General features: G+C 38.5%; 1 protein-coding gene and 1 long non-coding RNA gene across 2 annotated transcripts; both read right to left on the bottom strand.

The window, feature by feature from the left end:
- Nucleotides 1-13516: 13516 nt before the first annotated feature.
- Nucleotides 13517-16703, bottom strand: LOC142543075 (NADH dehydrogenase [ubiquinone] 1 alpha subcomplex subunit 2). Its single transcript, XM_075650081.1, is given in 4 exon segments — nt 13517-13878; nt 16385-16491; nt 16590-16612; nt 16614-16703. Coding segments are annotated over 4 exon segments (282 nt in total). The 5' UTR covers nt 16677-16703; the 3' UTR covers nt 13517-13789.
- Nucleotides 15401-16378, bottom strand: LOC142543076 (uncharacterized). Its single transcript, XR_012819626.1, has 2 exons — nt 16059-16378; nt 15401-15961 (listed from the first exon to the last, which is right to left on the bottom strand). It is a non-coding gene; the product is annotated as an uncharacterized LOC142543076 (long non-coding RNA).
- Nucleotides 16704-27598: the final 10895 nt, after the last annotated feature.

The raw sequence follows: 27598 nt of genomic DNA on the forward strand, positions 1-27598 counted from the left end.
CACAAATGTAAAATAGCCTGAAGTTAGACTTTCTATCCAAGATATTCCTAGCCCAATCCGCATCAGTGTACCCTTCAATATTCATATGAGCATTCTTGGATAACATTAATCCTTTTCCTAGTGATGACATTAGGTGGCGGAGAATTCGAATTACGGCACCCATATGCTCTTCACTCGGATTATGCATAAATTGGCTTACCACACTTGGGCGTAAGCAATGTCGGGATGAGTGTGAGATAAGTAAATTAACTTCCCCACTAGTCTTTGATACCTCACCTTATCAGCTGGCACATGGTCCGATAATCTCCAAGCCTATGGTTCTGCACAATCGGTGTATCCACGGGTTTACACTCTAGTAATCCCACTCCCGTCAATAAGTCATCCCACTCCCGTCAATAAGTCTAATGCGTATATTCGTTGAGAGAGAAATATGCCTTTTCTTGGTCTCGCCACTTCTATTCCCAAAAAATACTTACGCCCTCCCAAGTTCTTCATTTCAAATTCATTAGACAATTGTTCTTGTAGCCTCTAGATCTTATCAGCCTCATCCCCTGTAATTATCATATCGTTCACATAGAATATTAACTATGTCACCTTGCTTTGTCGGTGTTTCAGGAAGAGATTACGGTCACAGTTACTTTGGCTATCGCCGTACTTCCTCATAGCTGAACTAAGTCGGTCAAGCCATGCTCGCGGTGACCGTTTTAGTCCATATAATGTACTCTCCAATTTACAAACAATTTTGTTCCCAGCCGATTCTGTATATCCTGGCGGAATATCCATGTATGCTTCCTCATCAAAATTTCCATGAAGAAAAGCGTTCTTCACGTCAAGTTGATGTAGTGTCCAGTCCAAATTTGCTGCAAGAGATAGTAAGACTCTAACGGTATTCAGTTTAGCTACAGGTGAGAAGGTTTATGAGTAGTCTATGCCATATGTTTGGGTAAAATCCTTCACCACATGTATCGCCTTGTATCGGTCAATTGATCCATCAGCCTTGTATTTTATCGAGAACACCCATTTGCATCTCACAAATTTTTTTCCCTTCGGCAATGGGACCCATTTCCAGGTACTATTTTTGATGGATTGGTGCAGGCACCTGCGAGGGTGCTTCAAACACAATATTCTTAATGGGCTGCAATAGCTCGTGTTCTAAGAATGTAAATACCGATGAGTTAGATCGAGTTTGGTTATAAATCAAGTGGAAAATACTCGAAATAATCTTTCGTTAAGAAAGCTAATCAGTTTAAAACTTTTAACTTGTGTAAACTGATTAACTGATATAAGGGGGATCAGTTCTTGCATGTATCAGTTCAGTTATGGTGAGAACTGAATTGATAACAGCTCGAACTTATCAAATCAGTTTGAAAACATATGTTAAACAGTTAAGTACACAATATATGTTTATGGATGTTTGGAAAGTTCAACTGCTCCTGCCTCACCCCTTCTACAACCTCGGGTAGGTTCCACTAGAAGACTTTGATTTATATAATACTTTCTACAAACCCACTCAACTTAGAACTTACACCACTGCCTAATTGAACTCATAGCCTAGACTGAAGGCAGCACCTTCCAGCCAACACTTGTTTAACGTCTATGTGTCAAAGACTACATACACAAGTTTAACGTCTTTGTGCAAGACTTACTCAGCTATTCGATATGCTAAACTCTCTGTATATGTGAGTGATTGTGTGTTCGTATATGTGAGAATTGATATGGTCACAACACAAAAGTTTTCTCGCACACTGAGAGAAAAATGCTCCTAAACTGAGCTGATAACACTTTGAAGTGTTCTATCAAATCTGGGCTGATTGCTTGTTGTAAACTGATATGCGTTGAGCATGCCCTTCTAAGTTGATTTAACACACTTAATATTGATGATATTGGTCTGGTATTTATAGAGACAATGAGATCGTAAATCAAGACTCATCAAATATGTTCGTTGCAATTTGAATCTGTTCCTCGAAATATGTCTGTACTCTCCGACAGTCATTCTGGAACGTTCTGGCTTTAAGCTCTGCTGCAACGTCTATTATTGTCCTTTGATTAAACAAAAACTTTTCCTCAGTGCGCTCAGCTGGATTCCATTGAATGAGCTTGACGTGTTCTGCAAACTGATTGATTCCTAACTGATATTCTGAACTGTCAGTTGAAGTGGTTTGGTGAAATTAGTTGGCTCGTCAGCTGAATTGATTTCACTGCTTCAGTTGAACTACTCAGCTGGGCTCTTCATCATTTGAGCTCTTCATCAGCTGGCCGGGCTTCTGAAGGTCTTCTGCTGAACCACCTATCAGCTGGACAATCAGTTGAACTGGTATTTGATATATCAATTGAACTGTTTCAGTTTGGGCAATCAGTTGATTCTTTCCTTTCAGTTTGCGTCTCGATAGCTTCATTTTTGGCTCGATAACTGATCAGTTCGAATCCTGATCAGTTTCAGTTTCTACGCACTCAGATAAAATGATTAGAAACAAAATAACAAGTTTTGTTAACATCAAAATAAAGATTGCAAACATGAAATGTTCTAACAATCTCTCCTTTTTTATGATCACAAAACTTGAGCAATTAAAGTGATTTAAAATTTTAAAATTTAACTGATTATCCCCCTTGTGAGAATAAAAAACATTTAAAATGACTAAAATGAATTTTTCATTTCGAGGGATAAGAAAGCTCTCCTCGAAGAACTGAATTTAAAAACGGGTTAAAAACGAGTTTAACATAAACATTTTTCAGCTCGAGGGATAATTTTAAAGAAAACTCCTTCTCAAGAACTGAATTAAAAACTCCTCCTTAAAAATATAATCATTTACGCGATTTAATGAAGTTTTAACATCTTTTAACATTGAAGCAGTTTAGGCAACACAATAACTGAAAATATCAGTTCAGTTACATTCAAACCAACTGGATAAACATTATGTTTATTTAATCAAATAAGCATGCCTTGTATTATACATTAAGCACGACATTATATATAAGGGAAATGCTACTACAATAGCAGATTTTAAACAACATCAAATATCAGTTAGTTTATACATAACAGAACTGAATCTACCAATAACTGGTTGCCTTGAATGCTTTGAATGTTGCATCGATCTTGAGTCTTTTTTTGCCTGAAGAGCAGCTAATTTCCTTGGACTTGATCTCTGTGTTGGCTAACTGGCCGAGCTGACTCAAGTTGGACTCAACTAATGCTGAACCGCATTGATCATCTACTCTGATATGATATGGCAGTTAAGCGGCGGTATACCGCTGATGATTAAGAGCCACTTTAATCATCCAACAGTTCAGCGTAGCTGGGTTTCGTCTGTTGATCAGCTGAACTGGTAGGTTGGCAACTGAAATCTTGTCCACCGATTGGTTTAGCTATTCTGCTGTCAGTTGAACTCAAAATCCTGCAAGTTGCTCAAAAAACAAAATCCGAGGTCAAGAGAACTGGCTACAATGTTAGGTGCAGATCTAACAATCTTCTCTCTTCCCACGATAAGCTCATATAAAATTTTTAAGAGGATTTTGAATTCTATTTAAATAACATTTTGAAACATATTTAAAAAAAAATCATCTTTCAAATGTCTTTCTTAGAACAACTAGCTCTGATACCAATTGATGGATCGGTTCGGACACCTGCGAGGATGCTTCAAACACAATTTTCTCAATGAGCTGCAATAGCTCGTGTTCTAATGTAAATATCGATGAATTAGATCGAGTTTGGTTATAAACCAATAAAAAAATACTCGAAATAATTATTCATTAAGAAAACTAATCAGTTTAAAACTTTTAACTTGTGTAAACTGATTAACTGATATAAGAGAGATCAGTTCTTTCATGTATCAGTTCAGTTATGGTGAAAACTGAATTGATAACAGCTCGAACTTATCAAATCAGTTTGAAAACAAATGTTGAACAGTTAAGTACAAAAGATATGTTTATGGATGTTCGGAGACTTCAACTGCTCCTACGTCACCCCTTCTACACCTCAGGTAGGTTCCACTAGAAGACTTTGATTTATACAACAACTTGTACAAACCCACTCAGCTTAGGACTCACACTATTGCCTAACTGAACTTCTAGCCTAGACTGAAGGCAGTACCTTCCAGCTAATACTTGTTTAACGTCTATGTGTTAAAAACTACATACACAAGTTTAATGTCTTTGTGCAAGACTCACTCAGCTATTCGATAAGCTCAACTCTCTGTATATTTGAGTGATTGTGTGTGTGTGAGAGAGAACTGATGTGATTACAACACGAAAGTGTTTTCACACACTGAGAGAAAAATGCTTCTAAACTAAGCTGATAAGACTTTGAAGTGTTTTCTCGAATCTGGGTTGATTGCTTCTTGTAAGTTGATATGCGTTGAGTGTGCCTTCTATTTTGATTTAACACAGTATATTGATGATTTTGGTTTGGTATTTATAGAGGCAATGAGACCTTACACCAAGACTCATCAAATATGTACGTTACAATTTGAATAAGTTCCTCGAAATACGTCTGTACTTTCCGACAAGTCATTCAGGAACGTTTTGGCTTTAAACTCTGCTGCAACGTCTTTTATTGTCCTTTGATTGGACAAAAGATTTTCCTCTGTGCGCTCAGCTAGATTCCATTTAATAAGCTTGTCGTGTTCTGCAAACTAATTGATTCCTAACTGATGTTCTGAACTGGTCAGTTGAACTGATCTTGAACTGGTATGGTGAAATCAGTTGCCTCGTCAGCTTAATTGATTTCACTTCTTCAGTTGAACTGGTCAGCTGGGCTCTTCATTAGTTGAGCTCTTCATAAGCTGACCGGGCTTCTGAAGGTCTTCTGCTGAAACACCTATCAGCTGAACAATCAGTTGAACTGGTCTTTAATATATCAGTTGAACTGGTTCAGTTTGGGCAATCAGTTGGCACTTTCAGTTTGAGTCTTGATAGCTTCAGTTTTGGCTCAATAACTGATCATTTCTAATCCTGATCAGCTTCAGTTTCTGCGCATTTAGGTAAAATCATTAGAAACAAAATAACAAGTTTTTTTAACATCAAAATCAATATTGCGAACATGAAATATTCCAAAAAATATTCTTTAAGGCTTCTAGTTCTTCTTGCATTGCTTGGACCCACTCTGGATTAGATAACGCCTCTTCAACATTATTGGGAATATGGCAAGAGGATTGTGTTTGAGTGAAAATCTTGAGTGGCTTGGACAACCCTTGAGTAGATACATAATTTGCAATTGGGTAGTTGGACTTCCTTCCTTCTTTATCTGGGATGTGTCTATTCGGTGGTTTCCCACAATTGTGACTAAAAGGAAACACATAACTAGTAGAGGAATGCAAAATACTAGCATGTAAAGGTGCAGCAAAAGTACTTACCTCAGGAACATTCTCGAGAGGAGAGGAGTCTTCGGGTACTGAGGAGTGAGGGGACTCAGGATACTCTGTATTTTCCGCTTCAACAATTTCAGATTCGACATATTCAATCTCTGGTGGTACCTCATTCGGTTCAGCCTCTCTATTTCCAGTTCCATGCTCACCCACGGTGGTCATTAACCAATTCCTCTCTTCTACTTGAGTCTCCCCCTGAAGGGAAGAATTGGGTATCGGTGAAGGATAGAAATTCTTGGACTCAAGGAATGTCACGTCCATGGTGATATAGGTTCGGTTGGTATTGGGGTCATAACACTTGAAGCCTTTTATGTGTAAACCATATCCCAAAAATAAGCACTGAACTGAACATGGGTCCAGTTTGGTACGTTGATTCTTGTGGAGGTGTACAAAAGCAACACCCGAAAAATCTAGGAGGAAGCATCAATATTGAGGGAAGCGATGTATGAGTAGAGAGGATCTATAAGGGTGTTTTAAATTGTAAAATTTTAGATGGCATACGGTTGATTAAGTACATGGCAGTGGCCATAGCATGCTCCCAATGGCAACTCAGCACCATTGCACCAAAGAATAAGGCATGAGATGTTTCCCAAAATATGCCGATTTTCCCTCTCAGTGACACCATTTTTTTGTGGTGTTTGAGAGCATGAGGTCTCATGGAAGAGGCCATTTTGTTGAAAATAGGCCTGAAATCTTTGATTGATGAATTCACTACCATTATCAATTTTTATCTTGGAGGAGAATTGAATCTGAACCATGACATGAAATGCTTGAAAAATGATGAAAACTTCATCTTTGGTTTTTAGCTGATAGGGCCGTGTCATTCGAGTAAAATCGTCAACAAAAAGTACAAACCAATGGTGACCAGAGGAAGTAGGTATCGGGGATGGTCCCCACACATCGGAGTGTATCAAAGCAAATGGAGTATTAGTTTTATTCAAGCTAATTGGATAAGAAACTCATTGTCTACCAGCCTTGATACATGTATCACAATTAAAGTCCAAAGTCTGCAAATGGGAAAATAAAGATGGGAGTAGATGTCGGAGATAGCCAAATGATGGGTGCCCCAAGCGCCTATGACATACCCAAATCTTTCGTTCATGGCTACTAGTTTGATGGTGCGTGTAATTTGCTCTACCTGGGCTGAAGTCATCAAGGTAGTACTGAAACGTCCACTACTCGTTTTCTTTATAATATACTAGAGAAATTTTTTTCTTTATTTTCTTAAAATGCTTTCGGTCGGATATACTTATATATATATAAATACGTTGCACCATTTAAAATAAACTCACTGACTAATTATTTGAAAATCCAAAACGCAGTGCAAAACTTAAAATCGTAGGATGTCAACCAAACCTAAATCAATATTTTTCAAAATAAAGTATGAGCATTATAAATCCTCTCAAAACCACCCAAAAGCATCAAAAGTCATAAACGTCATAAAATCTTTAAAATCATACTTATGAGGAAAAGCTAGAAAAATCCTCGGATTATGTGCACATCAATCCAGCTAGTTCAACCATCAAGTCCTCCCATATCATCATAAACATCATGCTCACCTGCATCATGCACACCTAATGAGTCAATTGACTCAGCAAACCTTAATCGTTATAACAAGTAATACATGTACATTCTCAAGAAACAGTGAAAATAATTTTAATAAAAAATAGATTTTCATGAATATGCATACTATAACGTCCAAAAAGGCAACTCACGTAAACCACATGCATGCAAACGATTTAAATTGCTTACTTGCTTTATTTAATTGATTGTAAATGCTTACATGATGTATATTATATGATTAAGGGTTTAATTGCATTATTTTATGAAAACTGTAGATTTTACTCGAATATTCGATAATAGGCTGGGGAAAGGAAACCGGAGACGATCAAGATAAAATAAATATTTTCAAGGCTTATTAATATGATAATTTTTTCTAAAATTGATAATGTTCCAATTATTTTACGAAACGAGCTCGATTTTATCCGGGAAGCATGTTTTGGGCAAACGAGTGACTTTTAAAATATCAAAATTATTATTTTTGAAAACTAATTTTTATGAACTTTTATTTTTTCAATTAAATAGGTGTTATTGAACTTAATTTACTTAAGATTTGTAGGCTCAATAGCTCCTAAAAAAAGACCCAAAACCAAAGCTCATTAACATGCAAATTTAAATCTATAAAATAGAAATCGTAAGGTTTTTCTAAGCACTTTAAGCCGAAATCGCACACACACAACACAAAAAAATTCAAAATCTTGAGTAGGAGAAAACAAGGATTCTACGTCATCCGTTCGTCCTTCTTCACGCCCCACGCCAACTATCGTATATTCGAGCATTGTAAAATACAAAGGCACGTTTCTAAACTCCTTTGACACATCATTCATACCATATCATTCTTGTTTTGTTTATCTTTGCATGAAAAATACTTATTCACGATTCGTTTAATGATAGAACAAATATTTCCAACGTTTCAACAATTTTACGCTTGTTTGAAAAACATTATCATTTCCAAGGGTTAGGCTGCCAACATAGGATGTTTAATGGGTGGAACATGAACGATTTAAGGTGGAAACGAGGGCTGGAGTAGAGTTTTGCTAGGAGTAACACGCCTAGGGTTTCTTATGGTTCCTACATGAAGAAGCAATCGGCTAGCTTGCACGGATACGTGTGGCTCGGCCAGGGCTGGGCTAGGGGATAGGCTGGACGTGGTCAAGGGCGGGGAAGAGTCTTATCATGTCTAGGACTCAAGTATAGCAGCTAGGGAAGAGTCCTCAGGAACTAGGACTCTCCCCATACACGCACAAGGGAGGCTGCGGCTAGGGTGGCTCGCGGCTCGGTTTGGAGCTAGCTAGGGTTGGTCCAGTAGGGTCTAGAGAAGATGGATATAGGTCAGGTCAGGGCCTGGTGCAGCCATGGTCCATGGTGGCTCGAGTAGGAGGAAGGTCGCGACGTGGAGAATAAGAGAATAGGGCGCGCGCTTGCGGCAGGGGCTTGGGCTCGTTCGGTGCTTGTCTATGCTAGGTCGGTTAGGGTGCGAGAGGGGTTGGGAATGGTCTGGTCCATGATGGCTCGGTGGTGGCTCGAGGGAATCGAGCTGTGGCTTGATATATAGAAGAACTAAGGTTCGGTTTAGGCTAGGAATAATAATGGTTTGAACCATGGTCCTCGGGGGTTGATTCATGGTTCACAAGGGTATTTTAGGTATGAAAAGTCTATGTTTAAAGTTTCGAAAGAAAATATTGAGTCTTGAATTAATTCTGGATTTAAACATTTAACGATTTAAAAATTAAGGAATTAAATTAAAAAGCCCGAGTTTACGTTAAATAAAAATATTAGAAGCCAAATTTAAGCTTAAATAATTATTTGGGATAGTCTCGAGTCAATAAAAGTGAGAAAAGTCAAAATCGAGAATTTTAGGGTCCAAGGGCAAAACGGTCATTTTACACTTAGGTAGCACAAAAAGGTATGGCAGTGTCCCGAGGGATCATAACACATGCTAAATGATATTTTAAAATATTTATAATGAAAATATGAGACTTTATGATTTATAGTAAAGTTGAACAATTTTTACTTTTAAAAATGTTATTTTACAAATGTAACAAGGACACGATATTTTATTATTAAAAAGAAAATAAAAATATTTTGAAGAATGTGAATTGAGTGTGACAAAAATGATATGATATATGATTTTTGAAAATATCGTGAGGGAAAAGGCCCCAAATGGAACCCGTTTATAGGAGAAGGCTTCAGAGGGAGCCCAGCTATCGTATTTCCATTTTACGTTGTGCCTAGTGCCCGTCCCCATGCGCAATGGTGAGCTAAGACTGATCAAGTCGACCAGATGATACAGCTAGTCACTTTCAAGGATCAAACTTCACCCAAAATGATAAATGATTGAAAGTTTTACGATTTGACGATTTATGATTAAATTATGCTTACAAATTTATGCTAGCTTATTTTGAATAAAAGTATGATTTTTAATGCATGTTCTTGTATATGTATTATTTGTTAATCATGTTTAGAATGTGCTGAGTCATTAGACTTATAGGTTTAAATGTTGTAGGTGAGGATGAGGTTGAGGGAGGCGCTGACGTTTGAGTGTATCAAGTCTGGCAATACAATCCCGATGTGCATTTATTTTCCGCATTAGCTTGAATAGTTAAAGTTTTAAGGATTTTGTTAATTGAATTTATGCACTTAAGATTTTAAATGTTAAATTATATTTTTGATTATGCAAATATTGAGTTAATTTAAATATGATTTCGAAATTTATGTTCAAAAAAATTTAGTAGGATTTTAAGTTAAAAGTAGTGGACGTTTCACTTACTTTGAATATTTTTCCTTTCATCATAAACATATACATATACATTTCTTTTAAGGTGAATTTTGTTCATTAATTGTGACCATCCTTTCATCATTCGGTCGATTGATCAATCTCAGCTGTAACCATGGTACCAGGTGGTGAAGCAACATTAACCACTTTTCCGTTATGTGCATTAGCCTATAGTCGGCGAGGACATCAGCGACACTCTCACTCGTCAACAGAGCCTTGGCCTTACATATCATCATATCATTTTGATGAAAATTCGATTTTCAGGCTTCCTTTGGGACCTTCTCTCATAAACGAGCTCCCTCTGAGCCCTCGTCCCTCACGAATCTCCATTTCTTTACTGTCACAATTAAATCACTTCTTTGAAAATATTTTTCCTCGTTTCCATCACTTTATGCAATAATATCTTTTTTTCAAACCAAGCATGCAACACGACTTTTAGCATTATCGTTTTCATCATAAAATATCATAAACTTTCAAAATAACCATTTTATCATTCATTACAGCATTCAGGTCACTGCCAGGACGTCTAAAATTTTTCAGATGTAAAATGACCATTTTGTCCTAAAATACTAACTTTCTCAAATTACCCTTGGACCTTAAGACGACGACTCGAATCCATCCAAACTTACAATAACACTTTTAAAAAGCATGTGTGTGTGGGTGTGCTGATGGAGGAGAGATGGGGAGAGAAAACCGTAGGTTTCTTGTGTGATATGAAGTGTTTTGTAGTTTAAAAACTCCCTAATTTGATATAAATAATTGTGTAGGAGTTAGGCTCAATAACCTTATTATACTAGGCTCATTAGACCAATTATAGTGTATATAAAATATTTCGTTTAAGAAAGTTTTCGAAAATATTAGCCGAGTTCCCAAAAAGTCCTTATTTTCTTCAAAAATCGATTTCTAGTTTAAAATACGATTCAACGCATAAAAACATCTCAAAAAACACAATTTTCAAAAATACCATATATTAAATAATTAAAAATAATTATTTAATAAAAAAAATTCCTTTTATGCTCCCCGATCTCCGTTCCTCTATAGCGTCTCGAATAATCTTTAAAAACACAATTTTATGCATCTTAGTAGCAAACCCTATTTTAAATGTGTAAACATGCCTATCACATTTAATAAATGCCATTAAAATATTTAATTAAGTATTTTCTATTTTTCCTATATTTGCATGCAGTTAGATTACGTTATCGCATTTTGAACTTTACAAGTACAATCCCCCCCCTTAGTTCCACGCCCTTTAGTACCACCCCCAATAATCTTCTTGCTAAGAACATCCTTTAGAAGACAAAATAGTACAATATATCAGCACAACACAATTAAGCTCGTCAGTAACTTGACTCACAGACATCAACTTGTTGGAGAGAGATGGAACAAGAAGTGTGTGAACTAAAGAGAGAGGGAGACAGTGGCACGAGTCCAGCCCACGTGACTGGGTATCCCCATTGGCATTGGTAATGCAAGTCCTCTGTGGCTGAGTTGTGTTGGCGACGTCATTTGGATCAAATGTCATATGATCAATTGCTCCGGAGTCGATAGTCAAGGCACCATCCTTTGGAGTGGTAGAGTAGCAAAAAACTTGACCACAATTACCTTGATATGGGGTTGAGGTAGAAGGTTCAGTCACGAGAATAAGAGAGAGTTGATCTAACCATGGCCACCGCTGCTCGACTTGGGTCGGTTTCAGTTGCAAGATCATCTCGTTTCTTTCGTGCTTGTAATTCGTGCCACCAGTCTAGGCAGCCATGTAATTTGAAACAGGTTTCCCGAGTATGTTTTGTACTTCCTCAGTGAGTGCACTTATTCCTATTAGAATGACCTTTGGATTTTGAGAAAGACCCAGAACTTTGTGGCTGGCCAGATTTCATTCATTTGATGGCCATAACAGCACCACTAGCCAATGCTTCTGCTCCCGAGATCATCACAGATTGTCGGAAATCTTCCCTTAAAATGTGAGTATATGCTTACTCAATTGAAGGAAAGGTTGCAGGCTAAGAACATCGCTCCGAACATGATCCAATCGGTCATCTAGTCCATCAAGAAAAGTGTATACTCGCTCCTCTTGTGAAATGAAGTTGTAGCTTTGTATATGAATTGCACATTTCATTGGATTCGGTCGACGAAAATCGTTCTCCTGTCTCAAACCCTGTAGATCTTTATAATACTTTTCTATAGATCCACCTGCTTGTTTCATTCGAGATACACGACGTCGGAGCTCGTATAGCTGCCAGGTGTCAGTTCCATCAAAGTATGTTGTGGCAGCATAATCCCCATACCTGCTTAGCTATTGAATAGCGAATAAAGTTCACGACCAAAGAATGGTCCGTGGAGTTGATCAACCAGCCTTTCACCATGGAATTCTCAGTGAGCCACTTACGAAAAAAAGGGTCGGTTTCTGGTGGTTCGGGGTAGTCTCCATTGATGTATCCAGTTTGACTTTTCCTGATATATACATATCAACAACCTGTGACAATAATCCATAGTTGGAACCATCCAACTTGATGCTGATTGGAACCATCGGGGAATCACTGATGGGAGAGCAAGAGGTATGGACCCTTGATAAAACTTCCGACATTTTTTATGTTAGATTATCAAGGATGTTTTCGATGGAGTCATCCATGGAGGCCAAGCAAAATCTTGATCCTTGCTCGATCAAAAAACAGGGAACCCAAGATCATGCTTTGATACCATGTCAAAATAAATTTTCTTTCTTTTATATCAATATCATAAAAAGTGAGTACAAGATATAGAGATACAAGAAATTATTTTAGGAAGCTATTCTATGTATGTACAATATTTACGGCTACAATCATGGCTGACCCTTGAATGAAGGGATTCCTAAATCTAATATTTCCATAGGTGGCCAATTGAGGTTTTCATAGCTGGCTAATTGAGAAACTCACGCCAACAAAATCTTCCCCATGTTCGGCTCAATAGAAAATGAGATTTTGGAATTGAAATTGGATTTGCAAGTTCAGGGATTCAAAATTTCATTATGGTGTGTGTACATTACAATTTGTCAACACATAGAAGAAACAATTTTTTTTAATTAAAAAGAAACACTTTTTTTTAATTAAAAAGAAACACTTATTTTAGATATAAGAACAATCATATATTTATTAATTTTTAAAGGAATTAAAAAATTCATCATGAAGCATTTGAGAAAAAAGTTATCGGATCAGCTTTTAATATTAAAAATAATGGAGGAAAATAATTTATAATTTTTAAAAAGAAATTAAAACATTTTTAATTGATTTTAAATTAAATTTTTAAAAAAATATACGAATGATGGTGTTAATTAATAGTACAGATTTTTGGGAAAATGATCATATTTCCCTAACTCTTCTACGCTGTCGATGATGCTAAATCTAATGTTAAAACCTGCAGATTTAGATAAGGTAAAACTACCATATGCAATAGCAAGTGTTGGTACTATTTCTTCCCTCAGTTATAAAATCTACTATATTATTAAATTTGGAACATTTAGATTAAATAATTTTGATTTTATGATGAATTTTTTAAAATATTAACACCCCTTTAAAAGTATAAATTTATTATATTTTCTTATAATCAAAAAAATTATAAAATATCTTTTAACAAAATTTATGTATCCTCTTATCACTATCATTATCCATTTTCCAAAAAATTTAAAACTATCAAATATTTTCTTTTAATTTTTATAAACTTCTGATTTTTATATGATTATATCATTCCTGATATAAAAAAATTACTATAAAAAAATGTTAAATTAAAAATAACAAAAAAATTTAAAACAAAAAATATCACATTTACGCACAACAAAGGTCTCTCGTAAATAGAAAGGGCAAATGGATCGTTAAGACAACTGAATTATGTCAGAAAACGAATTATGTCAGAAAACGAACTGGCAGGTTTATCATGTTCAACGAAAAGTTGCAAAAAACATGCAACTCTTCTGTCGCAAATCAGTGTATCATAGGTTGAAAACAATCAGGTATCGACTATCCAACAGACCTAATGGTCGTGAAATGAAAAACGAGAATTTACTTCTTGTTGACCATTTATTGAGTTTGGGACAAATCTGATAATGGCAGCTGTCTAGCCTTTAGGGGCCCTTTGCAAGGTCCTCTAGCGCCTTAGAAATCTGTTCCTCGTTCAAGCCTTCCAGGTGTATTCCCCTCTCAACGCCAAAGTCTGTTGCAAAGAAGGAAACTCATTATTATTGGATGGGATAACAATGAATGTAAACTTGATTGGCAAAAACTCGTATTTTGTGAGACGGGTATCTTATTTGAGTCATCCATGAAAAAGTATTACTTTTTATGCTAAGAGTGTTATTTTTTATTGTGAATATCGGTAGGATTGACCCGTCTCACAGATAAAGATTCGTGAGACCGTCTCACAAGAGAGACCTACTCAACTTGATATTATCTTTCCGGAGAGCTCAAGAAGAAGACTACTATAAACTGGTCAAGTCACATTGTAATGCATAATTCAAACAAGAGTGTCATGGAAATAGCTCTGGATTTTCAACATCAAGTGAAATGCTATAAATTTATCAAGTAAATTTGTCAGGCTGTCATCTCTGTGTTGGTGGTATCTGCTTTCTTAGTAATTGTGACTCAAAAATTTGTACATTTAAAATGACTCCAAAACATGGTAAATTTATTTGATCATTTCAAAGAGGCAGTTTAAGCCTAGCAGCTTCTGCATTCTCTGCCTGTATCCACCTTCAGTAGATGATTACTAAGTAAGTGCAACATTTCTCATCTCCTGAAACAGTCTAGACCATCATAGAAAAGCTGCTATGATCAGAATTCAAAAGTTGTACAAAAAAGCCTCAAGTATTTGCACATTCTAGCTTCTTTCAGCTTTATATTTTTATTGTAAGAACTTTGCATGTGAGCAGATGGTTTGATTCTTAGAAAGGAAAAACGAGTTTGAACACAAAGAATCAACTTGAAAAAGTTTCACAAAAATCAACTTCATTCTCAAATTAAAGTTCTCAAGGGTGCGCTAGGATTTCAGGATTTGAAGTCATGGATTTTAAATCCATTTGATTGCTTATATAAATTTACGTTGATTAATTTCAAACCCACTCATTTGTTAATCTATACAGATGTTATAGTAATTTGATGGATTTGAAAGACACATAAGATAAATGTCATTTCAAAACCAATCATCAACTTCCTCCCCAAATCAAATATCTCTTCGAACCAAATCTTGTCATCCAAGTACAACCTAAAAGAAATTTTTTTATTTTTTCTCAGATACGATCTCTCCGATAGAAATGAGCAGAGTACTACAAATTTAGGTTATCCATCTCAGTATACTGGGTCCCGACTTATAAATTTATTATATGGTCCATTCTCCAAAGTACGAACACTAAAACACAAAAACGAAGAGACATGAAGTTAGAAATAGGAAATAAGAAATCAAAAGGGAAGTTTATTTCATCAACTTGTACTCCTTCATAACAATGTTCTATCAAAAGAAAATATCCTCCCCATTTTTCGGCAGCCTCTACTCTCGTTTATTACTATTTGCTAAATCACCAGCTCACACCTGACATTTATGAAATTTCACATTCTAATCAATTGTCATTTCTGCCCAAACACTCAATCAATGCCCATCATAGCACTATATTCGTTAAATAATTTATGATTTTAATTTTATATATCTATCAAAGTTGACCAAATGCAAATGGACAAGAATTAAAGTGGTGGAACACGCTTCGATAAATATCAAATTTTCACAATCAAGTTCAACAATGCACGCAAACAGAATTTATCAAGTTACAAAAAGTTTTAATTTCCCATGATAAACTGTGGAACAAAAAAGTAAATGATCATAATCCCCTAATAAAAGGAAAAGAAACTGGCCAAAGTTTTCAATTTCTTTTTTTCTTTTTTTTGTTTCTGATGATCTGATCAGCACAAGCAATTAAAATTACACAGGATCTTGAGGTAAAGTTGACTGAAAGAATGAGCTTCACGATTGACAATCTTTTGATGCGCAACTAAAAGATTGAGTGGACAAATATCAGAGGTAGCATAGCCATAATTAGGTATTTTGCCATCCAATGGACCAACTTATGCACTTGAATCTTTTCCACAAACTTTCTTCCAAAATCATGCATGTGAAAAGTGAAAACATCATAAAATGATGGTAGTCAGTGTGATCCTCTTTTTGAATAGTTTAGTAACACATCCGCACGACCACCTCATCATCCAAATCTTATGTCATCGGTTGGAGGAGAAAATCTCATTTGAATGTTCTAGACAATATTCAAGTAACAAGATGCAAGAAAATGGCAAAGTCAATACCAGTATGTCATCAAGATCACGAATCCGACACAAAATGTTCATAATTACCTTAAACCATAACCCGCCAATATTGCAAAAATTTCATCACAACACCAGCATGCTGATAAAATTCACAGCATACGATTGGTTAACATTACTTTATATTGATAGCTGACACTGAAACATAAGACCTCCATGAAACTCAGGCAGGACACCAAGTAAATTTTATGATCAAGTAATGATTAGCCATAGGGTGTCTGCAAAACAGAACTCAACCGCAAAGATCACTCCACCAGACTACCAAAATCCATAAAAAAAAAATCATTAAAAACTGAAAAATAGTACAACTTTTTCACCAACAAGAAACAAAACCCAATACATCTGAAAACACATACCATATCTCGCCCAAAGCTGCGGCTCGATGCCGGAGGCCTCACGGATCAATATCGGAAGCTTCGGATTTTTAGTCTTCAGATCCTTGTAATTATTCTCAATAAACGCTCTGAAAACAAAAATATATATAATACAGAATACTCGAAAATTAGCAAAACAAATTGAGTTATGCAAATAGCAATCGAAAAAATAAAGTGCAAGGAAAACCTAGTAGTAGAGCTTGAAGAAGAAGCCGGGAGAGAATAGGATACGAAGCTCCTTGAGATTTCGCGAAAGCTGCCCTCTCCACGCCATCGTTGATATTTCAGTGTTTGCTCTGCGCTGTCATTTCTCCCGCAGATTAAGATGTAAATATGCAATTAGTCCTTGTAAATTTAAGTAATTTCGTTTTGGCCCATATGGTTGGTGAATTCTTTTTAGGAACCCCAAAATGGTCGGTGAGTGTTTAAATTTGGGGGTGGGGTGGATCTGGTTTTGTCGGCTTCGGGTAGAGAAAAAAAGTACCCGTTACTCAAGTACGTGACTAGTATCGGCTAAATATCTTCTTAATTGTATTACATGAAAGCATTGTGAATTCCACACTGGTCAGGTGGCAAAGCTAATTGATAAGCTAACGTACTCACCCTCTTTAGTATTTCAAATATTCTTATGCATCTTAGTGTTTAGCTTAAATCTTTGAAGTCTGATGAAAATAAAAGTTCATCAGACATGAAGGCCCAAATGTTGCTAAGTCCATGAGAGATATAGTTGGTCCAAAAAAAGCACGACGGAGGAGTTGATCCACGACGCATCATGGATGATCGTGGAATATTGCTGAAACTGCTCCGTAGAGTGTAATAAAAGCAGAAAGAATAATCAGAATATGGACACGCGACAAACACATCCAACAAGAGCTCCATCAAAGCTTCTTCAAATTCTCTTATTAGTCGTCTGTGTATTTTCAATTCCCAGTAGTCAAGTTTCTTGAATTTTTTACATATTCCTCTAACTTTCTTATAAAGATGAGGTTCATGTTCATAACAACATAATTAAACTTGATGTTGTTTATGTATTTTTTCTTCAATTTCATTATATTCTTCAGTTTATATTTTTCGATTTGAAGTCATACCGAGGGAATTAGAATAACGATCGAATCGGGACTCGCAATGCTTGACAAAGAAGTCGAATCATTCCATATTTGGCACGATCACGTGCCTGACACGCCCCGCAGGCTTCGTGAGAAACAAATTGGCACGCCCAGTGGGACAGAAATGCCTCCAAAGTTTACTGAAAAAACATGAAGGAATTCCTCCATCACAAGGAAAGGACAATCGTTCACAGGAGGAAGAGACCAATGCTGATGGAAAATCAGTGGGAATGACTGTGCACAGGTTCAAAGAAGAGGCTATGAAGGAAGAAATTTCATTTTCTGGTGGTGAGGGGCTTCCAGCAAACATTATGTTGTCCATGGAAAAAATATCTGTGGTGATCTCAACGAATTGACCAAAGCCTTTACTGCTGTTATGATGGACTTTATGGCAGAAATAAGGGAATGGAGAAAGTCTTCGAAGGAAGAGAGTAAGTCACTAGAAGATGATAAACCTAAAGAAACTAGAACTAAGCTGTCTGAAGACCAAGGCCAGGGGTCGGAGAGTTCTCAAGCAGGTGAAAATCGCCACTTGGATGAATCACCGACTCTGGGTCTGTTGGGGAAGGAAAGTATACTCCTCCACACAGGAGGGAACATGAGTTGGGTCCGAAACGCCAAAGTTACAGTAATAATAAACAAGTAGCAGGGGATATGTTCGCTGTGAATTTTCCTAACATGCATCCAAGGTTGTATGGTGATGGGGGACTGCATGGGTATTCAGTTCCAAAATCGGGGAATAACACTAAGGGGCAAATTATTCCCCGTACCCATTGAGACAAACTCCAGTCTTGAACTTCGAGACTGTATGTGATGTTATTCAAGAGTTATATGGCCCTAGGGGTGAGACCAATCAACCGAACAGAGTTTCACAAGCTATACCCTGATGTTGTTGATCATGAAAATCCTTATCCACAAGGCTATCGCATCCCAGACTGTACTTTATACTCGAGGAAAGTTGGCCAATATAATGTACCGTATTTTGAACTACTTGAAATTTGTGGAAAAATAAAAATTTTCTTACATAAGAAATAAACTCTCAAATTTCGATTTAAAATAAATTGTTCATCCAAAAATAATTGCAATAAAAAGATCGTGAATAAAGTTTGCTAAAAACACTTGTTTAAACATCGTAACCCAAAACTTGTAATCAGAGTAGTTGAAGCATTTCTTAAAAACTAAAAAGAAACCTGGGCGGTCCTTGTGTTTAACCTCCCACTCAGTCCAAAGCCAGCTCACTGGTCTTCACCTCTCTTCTACTCAACTTCATCCTCACCTTCATCGATCAAGTCTAGTGAGTCTAAAGACTCAACATGTATAAGCTAGAAATAACAAGTAATACGTAATAAAACCACATGCATCTTTAAAATAGGGCGTACATACTTGAAACTTGTACATGCCTGTAAAAGCTTGAACTTACATACATAACATAGACGTGCCATAACGTGAAACTTTTCTGAAACATGCTTGCAACATACATACTTGGACATTCATCATTTTGCGTAGAGATATGTTTCAATGCAAGTGACTCATACATAAATACGCCTGATCAGACTAAACCACAGTACTGGGCTGGCAGGGAAAGTCCACTACCACATACATGAGATCCTCGTTCATTCTTTAACAGGTGGATTGATCCCTGGTCATGTTTTACCGCTTTCCAATCCTGATCTAAACTCGGTCATGCTTTACCGAGGTTGAGAAGGTCCTCGACCACGTTCACCGACTTCCAAACCCATTCATAATTTGGTCACAAGACATTTAGCATACCTCAAAAACTTAAAAGTATTTGCTTTTGCACGTCGAACATACTTACTTGGCATTGAGGGATTCGTTGGATCTCGCTTGGGACCACTGCTGCACATACTAACATGAAATCAAATGCTTATCTTGCACAGCATAGACGTAGGTAATCGTGCTCACCCAAAAACTTGTTCATTTCCTTATGACATTCTAAATCTCTCAGGTCTCGACCTTGCTTGATCTTCGCACTAAACCAAGACATCAAACCTCCAAAGCAATCAACATATTTTTCCCAAAAATGAAGTATACGGACCCCGTACCCAGGTCCGGCTATGGGTCCGTCGTGGCTCTGAAAAAAATACCCGAAAAGAAGTAAGAACACGGACCCCGTGTCATGGTCCGTCTAAGGGTCCGTGTAGGCTCTGTATGTTGACACTTCGAATGAAACAAGGGCACAGACCCCATGTCAGGGACCGGGGACACATCTGTGTACCTACTGGATTTTGATACTACAGAAGAACACGGCAGGAACCCCGTGCCAGGGTCAGTGTACGGGTCCGGCTAGCCACAAAAAATCAAACCTGCGGGAATTTCCTTACACTGTGGTTATTTCTCCCAACTAACCGAATAGACTAAGAATAAAAACCACGAGACCCATCTTAGGACGCTACAGTATTGACTCCAACCCGTACAAACCATCCAAACGTCCCAAAGCATTAACAAGCAACAAAAAAACGTCACAACCCGAAATTCGACGCCATTTTCTTCCTAAGCCTTCTATTACTTCCCAAGCCATCCCTGACTCAAAACGAAACAACAATTGGTGCCTAAACACATCCCACATCATGTCTAAACACAGTAGTAGTGGCTCGGCGATGCCCAACGAATCCTGCAACTCAAAAACTTCAAGAATTCATCAATAACATAATTTTTCAGAAAAACGCAGTTTGAGCCGTTCCACAAAAAGATCATAACTCCCTCATTTCTTACCCAAATATTTCGAATTTTATATCAAATCGAAGGTATCGAAGAGTACTACGTTTTATGTGTTGAAAATATTTCCAGAAACTCGACCGAAAAAGCGCAGTACTCGAAAATACATTAAAAACGAATTTCAGAGATCTAAAAACTGTTGCAAAAATCGATTCAACAATTTTCTGCTCAAACTTTGTATGTCGCACATGGATTTTTACGCATAGAAACATTACAACGCATTATATGACTAGATCGACGCGGGAACAACATAATATACATGCCTTTTGATATTAAAATTTGTCGAACCGACGATACCGAAGCTGGAAACGGTGCGAGGGTTGATCCGGGACGATTTGTGGCTCGATTTCCTTGAAGAAAAGTGACGAAAACTTGTTGGAAAATACAGAGGAGAGGGGCGGCTACTCTTGCTATAAGAACCCTACTTTTCTTCTCTCAAAAATGAAAATGGAAGTAAGATGAAATTGTGTGTGTGTGTGAGCCGAGTAAGTGTGTGTGTGAAGAGGTGTGTGTTCGTGTGTTATAGTGGTAACATGTGTGTGTGTGTGTTATGATTAGGAGTAATTAGGCTCTAATGGGTTTAATTAAAATAACTAATAATCATTTGACAAGCTAATTTAAAAGTTAATCCAATGCTCATTTTACCAAATCCTCTAATTAAAAAGTAACACACCCATCCGTTAAAATTTAAAAGTTTTTTTTTAAAAAAAGTCTTAAAATTACATAATAAATAAATTAGGTTTTAAAATGCTAAAAATTAAATAAACCTTTTAAAATGCTCCAAACCCAACTTAAAATAAAATACCACATTTTAAAATTGCCAAAATCGTCGCCGGTCTCTTTTCATCGATCCCGCATCGAATAATCGCCTGAAACATGAAACTCAAGAAAACATTTAACGTGCCTCGCATAAACGTGAATAATTTAAAATAATGCAATTTAAATAGATCATGCATCGCTATAAATAATTTTAAACTTAAATAAACAATTTGACAATTTAATAAATGCATGGGTTTTACGTGTACTGATTTTGGACTCTACATATTCTCCCCCACTTTTATAAATTTCGTCCTCGAAATTAAATCTTACCGAACAACTCTGGGTAGCGGCTTCTCATATATGCTTCAGTCTCCCAAGTGGCCTCTTCCACTGATTGATTCAGCCACCTGAATTTGATCATTTTAGTTACTTTGTTCCGAAGTCTCCTTTCCTGTCGGTCTAGGATTTGGGCAGGTCTTTCCTTATACGACAGATCTAGAGCAAGCTGCAATGGCTCATAGCTCAAAACATGTAAAGGATTCACTAAGTACTTCCTCAGCATCGAGACATGGAACACAATGTGTACACCGACCAGATTTGGCGGTAGGGCTACACGATACGCTAGTGTCCGAATTGTGTCAAGAATCTCAAACGGTCCAATGAATCTCGGACTAAGCTTGTCTCTCTTCCCAAATCTCATAACACCCTTCATGGGTGCTATCTTTACGAAAACGTGATCGCCTACGGCAAACTCAAGATCTCTTCTTCTATTGTCAGAATAAACTCTTTGACGACTCTGGGCGATCTTCATCCTGTCTCGGATCCTGACCACCACATCTGTAGTCTGCTGAAAAATCTCTGAACCAAGCTCTGATATCTCACCGACTTCGTCCCAATGAATCGGCGAATCTGCACTTCCTCCCACACAATGCCTCGTAGGGAGTCATACCTATAGACAATTGAAAACTGTTGTTGTAGGTAAACTCCAAAAGAGGTAGCTTTGATTCCAAATTCCCATGGAAATCAATCACTACAGGCTCGCAGTAGGTCCTCCAACTGGATCACTCGCTCAGGACTGGCCATCTGTCTGAGGGTTGAAAGCTGTACTGAATAGCAACTTCGTCCCCATGGCTGCATGCAACTTGCAAAAGGACGATGTAAATCTCGGGTCCTTGTCGGACACAATAGAAACTGGGATTCCGTGCAATAGAACTATCTCCCTGATATAGAGCTCTGCATACTGCGTCATGGAGAAAGTCGTCTTCACTGGCAAGAAGTGTGACGACTTAGTAAGTCTATCCACTATAACCCAAATGGCATTGAATCCTCTGACTGACCTCGGCAAACCAACAACGAAGTCCATGCTGATATTCTCCTACTTCCACTCGGGGATAAGAAGTGGCTTAAGCATCCCTGCTGGCCTCTGATGCTCTGCATTCACCTGCTGACAAGTGAGACATTCAGACACAAATCGACAGATGTCTCTATTCATACCTGGCCACCAATATAGGATCTGCAAATCATTGTACATCTTGGTACCACCTGGATGAATGGAATACGGAGATGCATGTGCCTCTGTCAGAATATCCTCTCTGATCGAATCAACACTAGGCACCCACATCCTTCCTCTGTACCTCACAATACTATCGGACACTGTATAGAGTACACTGCCCTTGGCTTCATCCTTCAGTCGCCATTTCTGTAACTACTCATCTGAAGGCTGACCTCTACGGATTCGATCAAACAAAGAAGACTGGACTGTCAAATTAGACAGTTTAGGAGCTCTGCCCTTAGGATAAACCTTAATCCAAATCTCTGAACCTCTGACTGAAGAGATCTCTGCACTGACAACTGTGCTACGACTGCAACTTTTCTGCTCAAAGCATCTGCCACAACATTAGCTTTCCCCGGATAGTAGCTAATTTCACAATCATAGTCTTTTACCAACTCCGACCACCGTCTTTGTCTCATGTTCAGCTCTTTCTGCGTGAAGAAATACTTGAGACTCTTGTGATCAGTAAATATCTGGTATTTCTCAACGTACAAATAATGTCTTCATATCTTCAATGCAAAGATAACGGCAGCTAACTCAAGATCATGAGTCGGATAATTCTTCTCATGCACTTTCAACTATCTAGAGACATAAGCTATAACCCGACCATGCTGCATCAAAACTGCGCCTAGACCAAGCTTAGATGCATCGGTGTATAGTACAAAATTTCCTTGACCTGCTGGCATGGCTAACACAGGCGCTGTGATAAGAGCTTGCTTCAAAGTATCAAAGCTCTTCTGGCACTCGTCACTCCAAATGAATTTAGCATTCTTCTTAGTCAATGAAGTGAGTGGCACTGCAATCGAAAAAAATTCCTGAATAAATATCCTGTAGTAGCCTGCTAAGCCTAGGAAACTGCGGATTTTTGACGCATTCTTCGGCTCAACCCATTCCTTAACCGATGCTACCTTAGCTGGATCCACCTCAATGCCACTGCTAGAAATTACATGACCCAAAAATGCTACCTTCTCCAACCAAAATTCACACTTACTGAATTTTGCAAACAACTTGCGACTCTACAAGACCTGCAAAACTGAACCCAAATGCTGACTGTGTTCCTCATGGCACTTCGAGTAAATGATAATGTCGTCAATGAACACTATGACGAACTGATCTAGGTAGGGCTGGACTACTCGGTTCATCAAGTCCATAAAAATTGCTGGAAAATTTGTCCGTCCGAATGGCATCACTAAGAACTCGTAATGTCCATATCTAGTCCTGAAGGCTGTCTTATGAACATCTGCATCCTTTACCTTCAGCTGATGATACCCTGATCGAAGATCTATCTTAGAGAACACTGTAGTTCCCTAAAACTGATCAAACAAACCCTCGATCCTTGGAAGTGGGTATTTATTCTTGATCGTTACCTTGTTCAGTTCACGGTAATCGATACACAGCCTCATGCTCCCATCTTTCTTCTTTACAAAGAGCACTGGCGCGCCCCATGGTGAGAAACTAGGGCGAATGAATTCTTTGTCAAGAAGCTCATGAATCTGTTGCTTGAGCTCTAACATCTCAGCTGGAGCTAGTCGGTACGGTGCCTTAGAGATTGGCACAGTGCCTGGCACAAGATCGATAGCGAAATCCACCTCTCTCTCTGGTGGAAGGCCTGTGACGTCATCAGGGAAAACGTCAGGGAAATCTCTGACCACTGGTACATCAGATATAGATGGAGTCGGGCACATCAGGTGGGAAATGATACTAGCCAAGAAAGCCTGACATCCCTTGTGAATAAGTCTATGTGCATGTATGCAAGAGATCATGCGAGGGAAACTTCTGCATCTATCCGGTTCAAAGAGAAACAGCTCCATGCCCAAAGGTCTAACCAATACTGACCTTTTCTGGAAATCAATAAGGACTCTATTCTTCGTCAACCAATCTATTCCCAAGATAATATCAAACTCTGGCATCGGTAACACAATTAGATCGGCTTAAACTATGTGGCCCTGCAGCTCGAGATCGATGTCTCTGACCACGCTAGTAGCTGATAATTCTTCCCCTGATGGGACTGTCAGTGAATAGCTCACGTCGCGTCCAATAGACTTGACGTCCAGATGATTAGCGAATGTCTCCGAGATAAAAGAGTGAGTGGCCCCTGAATCTATCAGGACCTTCGTGGTTACTCTCTTTATGAAAATATTCCCTGAGAGACGTTAGCACAACACCCAAAACTTATATCCCCAGATTCTAACCTTAACCTCATGCATAATAGAGAATCTCTATACAAGTCACCAAAATACTAACTAACAGTACTAATAGTCCCAAATCAAATTCAAAACATGCATGGTAAAATAATACGATGTTTAATTAAATGAGTTTACCGGTCAATAATGTCGTGTCTGGGTTCGCCTCCTGAGCATACATAGCGAACACTCTACCCTGGGTTGGCTAACTCCACTGTGGGCACTCTTTCAACATATGATCGCTGGCCACGCACTTAAAACATTTGCCCGATCCAAATAAACATTGTCCCGGATGCTTGCGGTTGCACTTCGGGCTCATCGGGTACATACCCGGCCTCTGAGGAGCCTTCTGCTATGGAACAGGACCCTTGCCTTTCGGCGGTCCTTGAAATGGCCTCTTCCCCTGTTGCCCCTGGAATGGCCTCTTAAACTGAGGTCGCTGCTGATGCTGTTGCTGCGGTGCCTGATAGGGCCTCTTGCCCTGTCTATCGTTCTCGGTGTCTTTTTGGTCCTGCTCTGCCGCCAAGGCTCTAGATACTACAACGGCATAAGTAGTCGGACCAGCAACCCTCACATCGCGGCACAAGATCGGCCGCAACCCATCAATAAAATGCCTCAGGTTCCCCCGGGCATCATTAGCTATCACGAGCACAAAGTGACACCCCCTTTCAAACTTCCTGACAAACTCTGCAACACTGCTGTCTCCTTGTCGCAGCGTCATGAATTCCCTGGTCAGTATGGATCGTACTTCCTCAGTGAATTACTTGGAGTATAATACCTCCTTAAACCCATCCCACGTCAGTGTTTCCAAGTTCACTGACACTGATGCACTTTCCCACCACAGTCTGGCGTCCTCTGCCAGAAGGAATGTGGCACACCTGACCCTATCTGCATCTTGCAGCTCCATAAATGCAAAAATCACCTTGATGGATTTAATTCATCCCTCGGCTATCATCGGGTCAGTGGTCCCCGAAAAATCCTCTGGGTTCATCCTCCTGAACCTCTCATACACCGCCTCTGGTCTGGGCCTCGCCCCTGTGTCCACTGTGGCTTCGTGAGCTTCTCGCAACTGGAAGTAGGCATAACCCTTTACAAGAACCTGGCTCTGATACCAACTGTAACGTACCGTATTTTGAACTACTTGAAATTTGCGAAAAAATAAAAAATTTCTTACATAAGAAATAAACTCTAAAATTTCGATTTAAAATAAACTGTTCATCCAAAAATAAATGCAATAAAAAGATCGTGAATAAAGTCTGCTCAAAACACTTGTTTAAACATCGTAACCCAAAACATGAAATCAGAGTAGTTGAAGCATTGCATAAAAACTAAAAAGAAACATGGGCGGTCCTCGGGTTTAGCCTCCCACTCAGTCAAAGCCGCTCACTGGTCCTCAACTCTCGTCTCCTCAACTTCATCCTCACATGCATCTATCAATTCTAAAGAGTCTAAAGACTCAACATGTATAAGCTAGAAATAACAAGTAATACGTAATAAAAGCACATGCATCTTTAAAATAGGACGCACATACTTGAAACTCGAACAAGCCTGTAAAAGCTTGAACTTACATACATAACATAGACGTGCCATAACGTGAAACTTTTTTGAAACATGCTTGCAACATACATACTTGGACATACATTAACTTCATCATTTTGTGTAGAGATATGTTTCAATGCAAGTTACCCATACATAAATACGTCTGATCAGACTAAACCACAGTACTGGGCTGGCAGGGAAAGTCTAGTACCACATACATGAGTTCCCTGTTCATGCTTTAACGGGTGGATTGGTCCATGGTTCATGCTTTACCGTTTTCCAATCATGATCAAAACACGGTCATGCTTTACCGGGGTAGAGAAGGTCATCGGTCCGCGTTCACCGACTTCCAAACCCATTCATAATTTGGTCACAAGACATTTAGCATACCTCAAAAACTTAAAAGTATTTGCTTTTGCACATCGAACATACTTACTTTGCATTGAGGGATTCGTTGGATCTCGCTTGGGGCCACTGCTAGACATACTAACATGAATTCGAATACTTATCTTGCATAGCTTAGATGTAGGTAATTGTGCTCACCCACAAACTTGACCATTTCTTTATGACATTCTAAATCTCTTTGGTCTCGACCTTGCTTGATCTTCGCACTAAACCAAGACATCGAACCTCCAAAGCAATCAACATATTTTTCCCAAAAACGAAGTACACGGACCCCGTGCCCAGGTCTGGCTATGGGTCCGTGTAGGCTCTGAAAAAAATACCCGAAAAGAAGTAAGGACACGGACCCCGTGTCATGGTCCGTCTAAGGATCCGTGTAGGCTCTGTATGTTGACACTTCGAATGAAACAAGGGCATGGACCCTGTGTCAGGGTCCCGGGACACATCCATGTACCTACTGGATTTTGACACCTACGGAAGAACAAGGCATGGACCCCGTGCCAGGGTTCGTGTACGGGCCCGGCTAGCCACGAAAAATCAAACCTGCGGGAATTTCCTTGCACTGTGCTTATTTCTCCCAACTAACCGAATATACTAAGAATAAATACCATGAGACCCATCTTAGGACGCTACCGTATTGACTCCAACCCGTACAAACCAACCAAACGTCCCCAAGCATCGACAAACAACAACAAAACGTCACAACCCGAAATTCGACGCCATTTTCTTCCTAAGCCTTCTATAACTTCCCAAGCCATCCCTGACTCGAAACGAAACAACAATCGGTGCCTAAACACATCCCACATCGTGTCTAAACACAGTAGTACCGGCCCGGCGATGCCCAACGAATTTTGCAACTCAAAAACTTCAAGAATTCATCAATAACATAATTCCGAGTAAGTGTGTGTGTGAAGAGGTG

This window comes from Primulina tabacum, chromosome 4, assembly GCF_025594145.1.
Source record: "Primulina tabacum isolate GXHZ01 chromosome 4, ASM2559414v2, whole genome shotgun sequence".
In the NCBI taxonomy this organism is placed as follows: domain Eukaryota; kingdom Viridiplantae; phylum Streptophyta; class Magnoliopsida; order Lamiales; family Gesneriaceae; genus Primulina; species Primulina tabacum.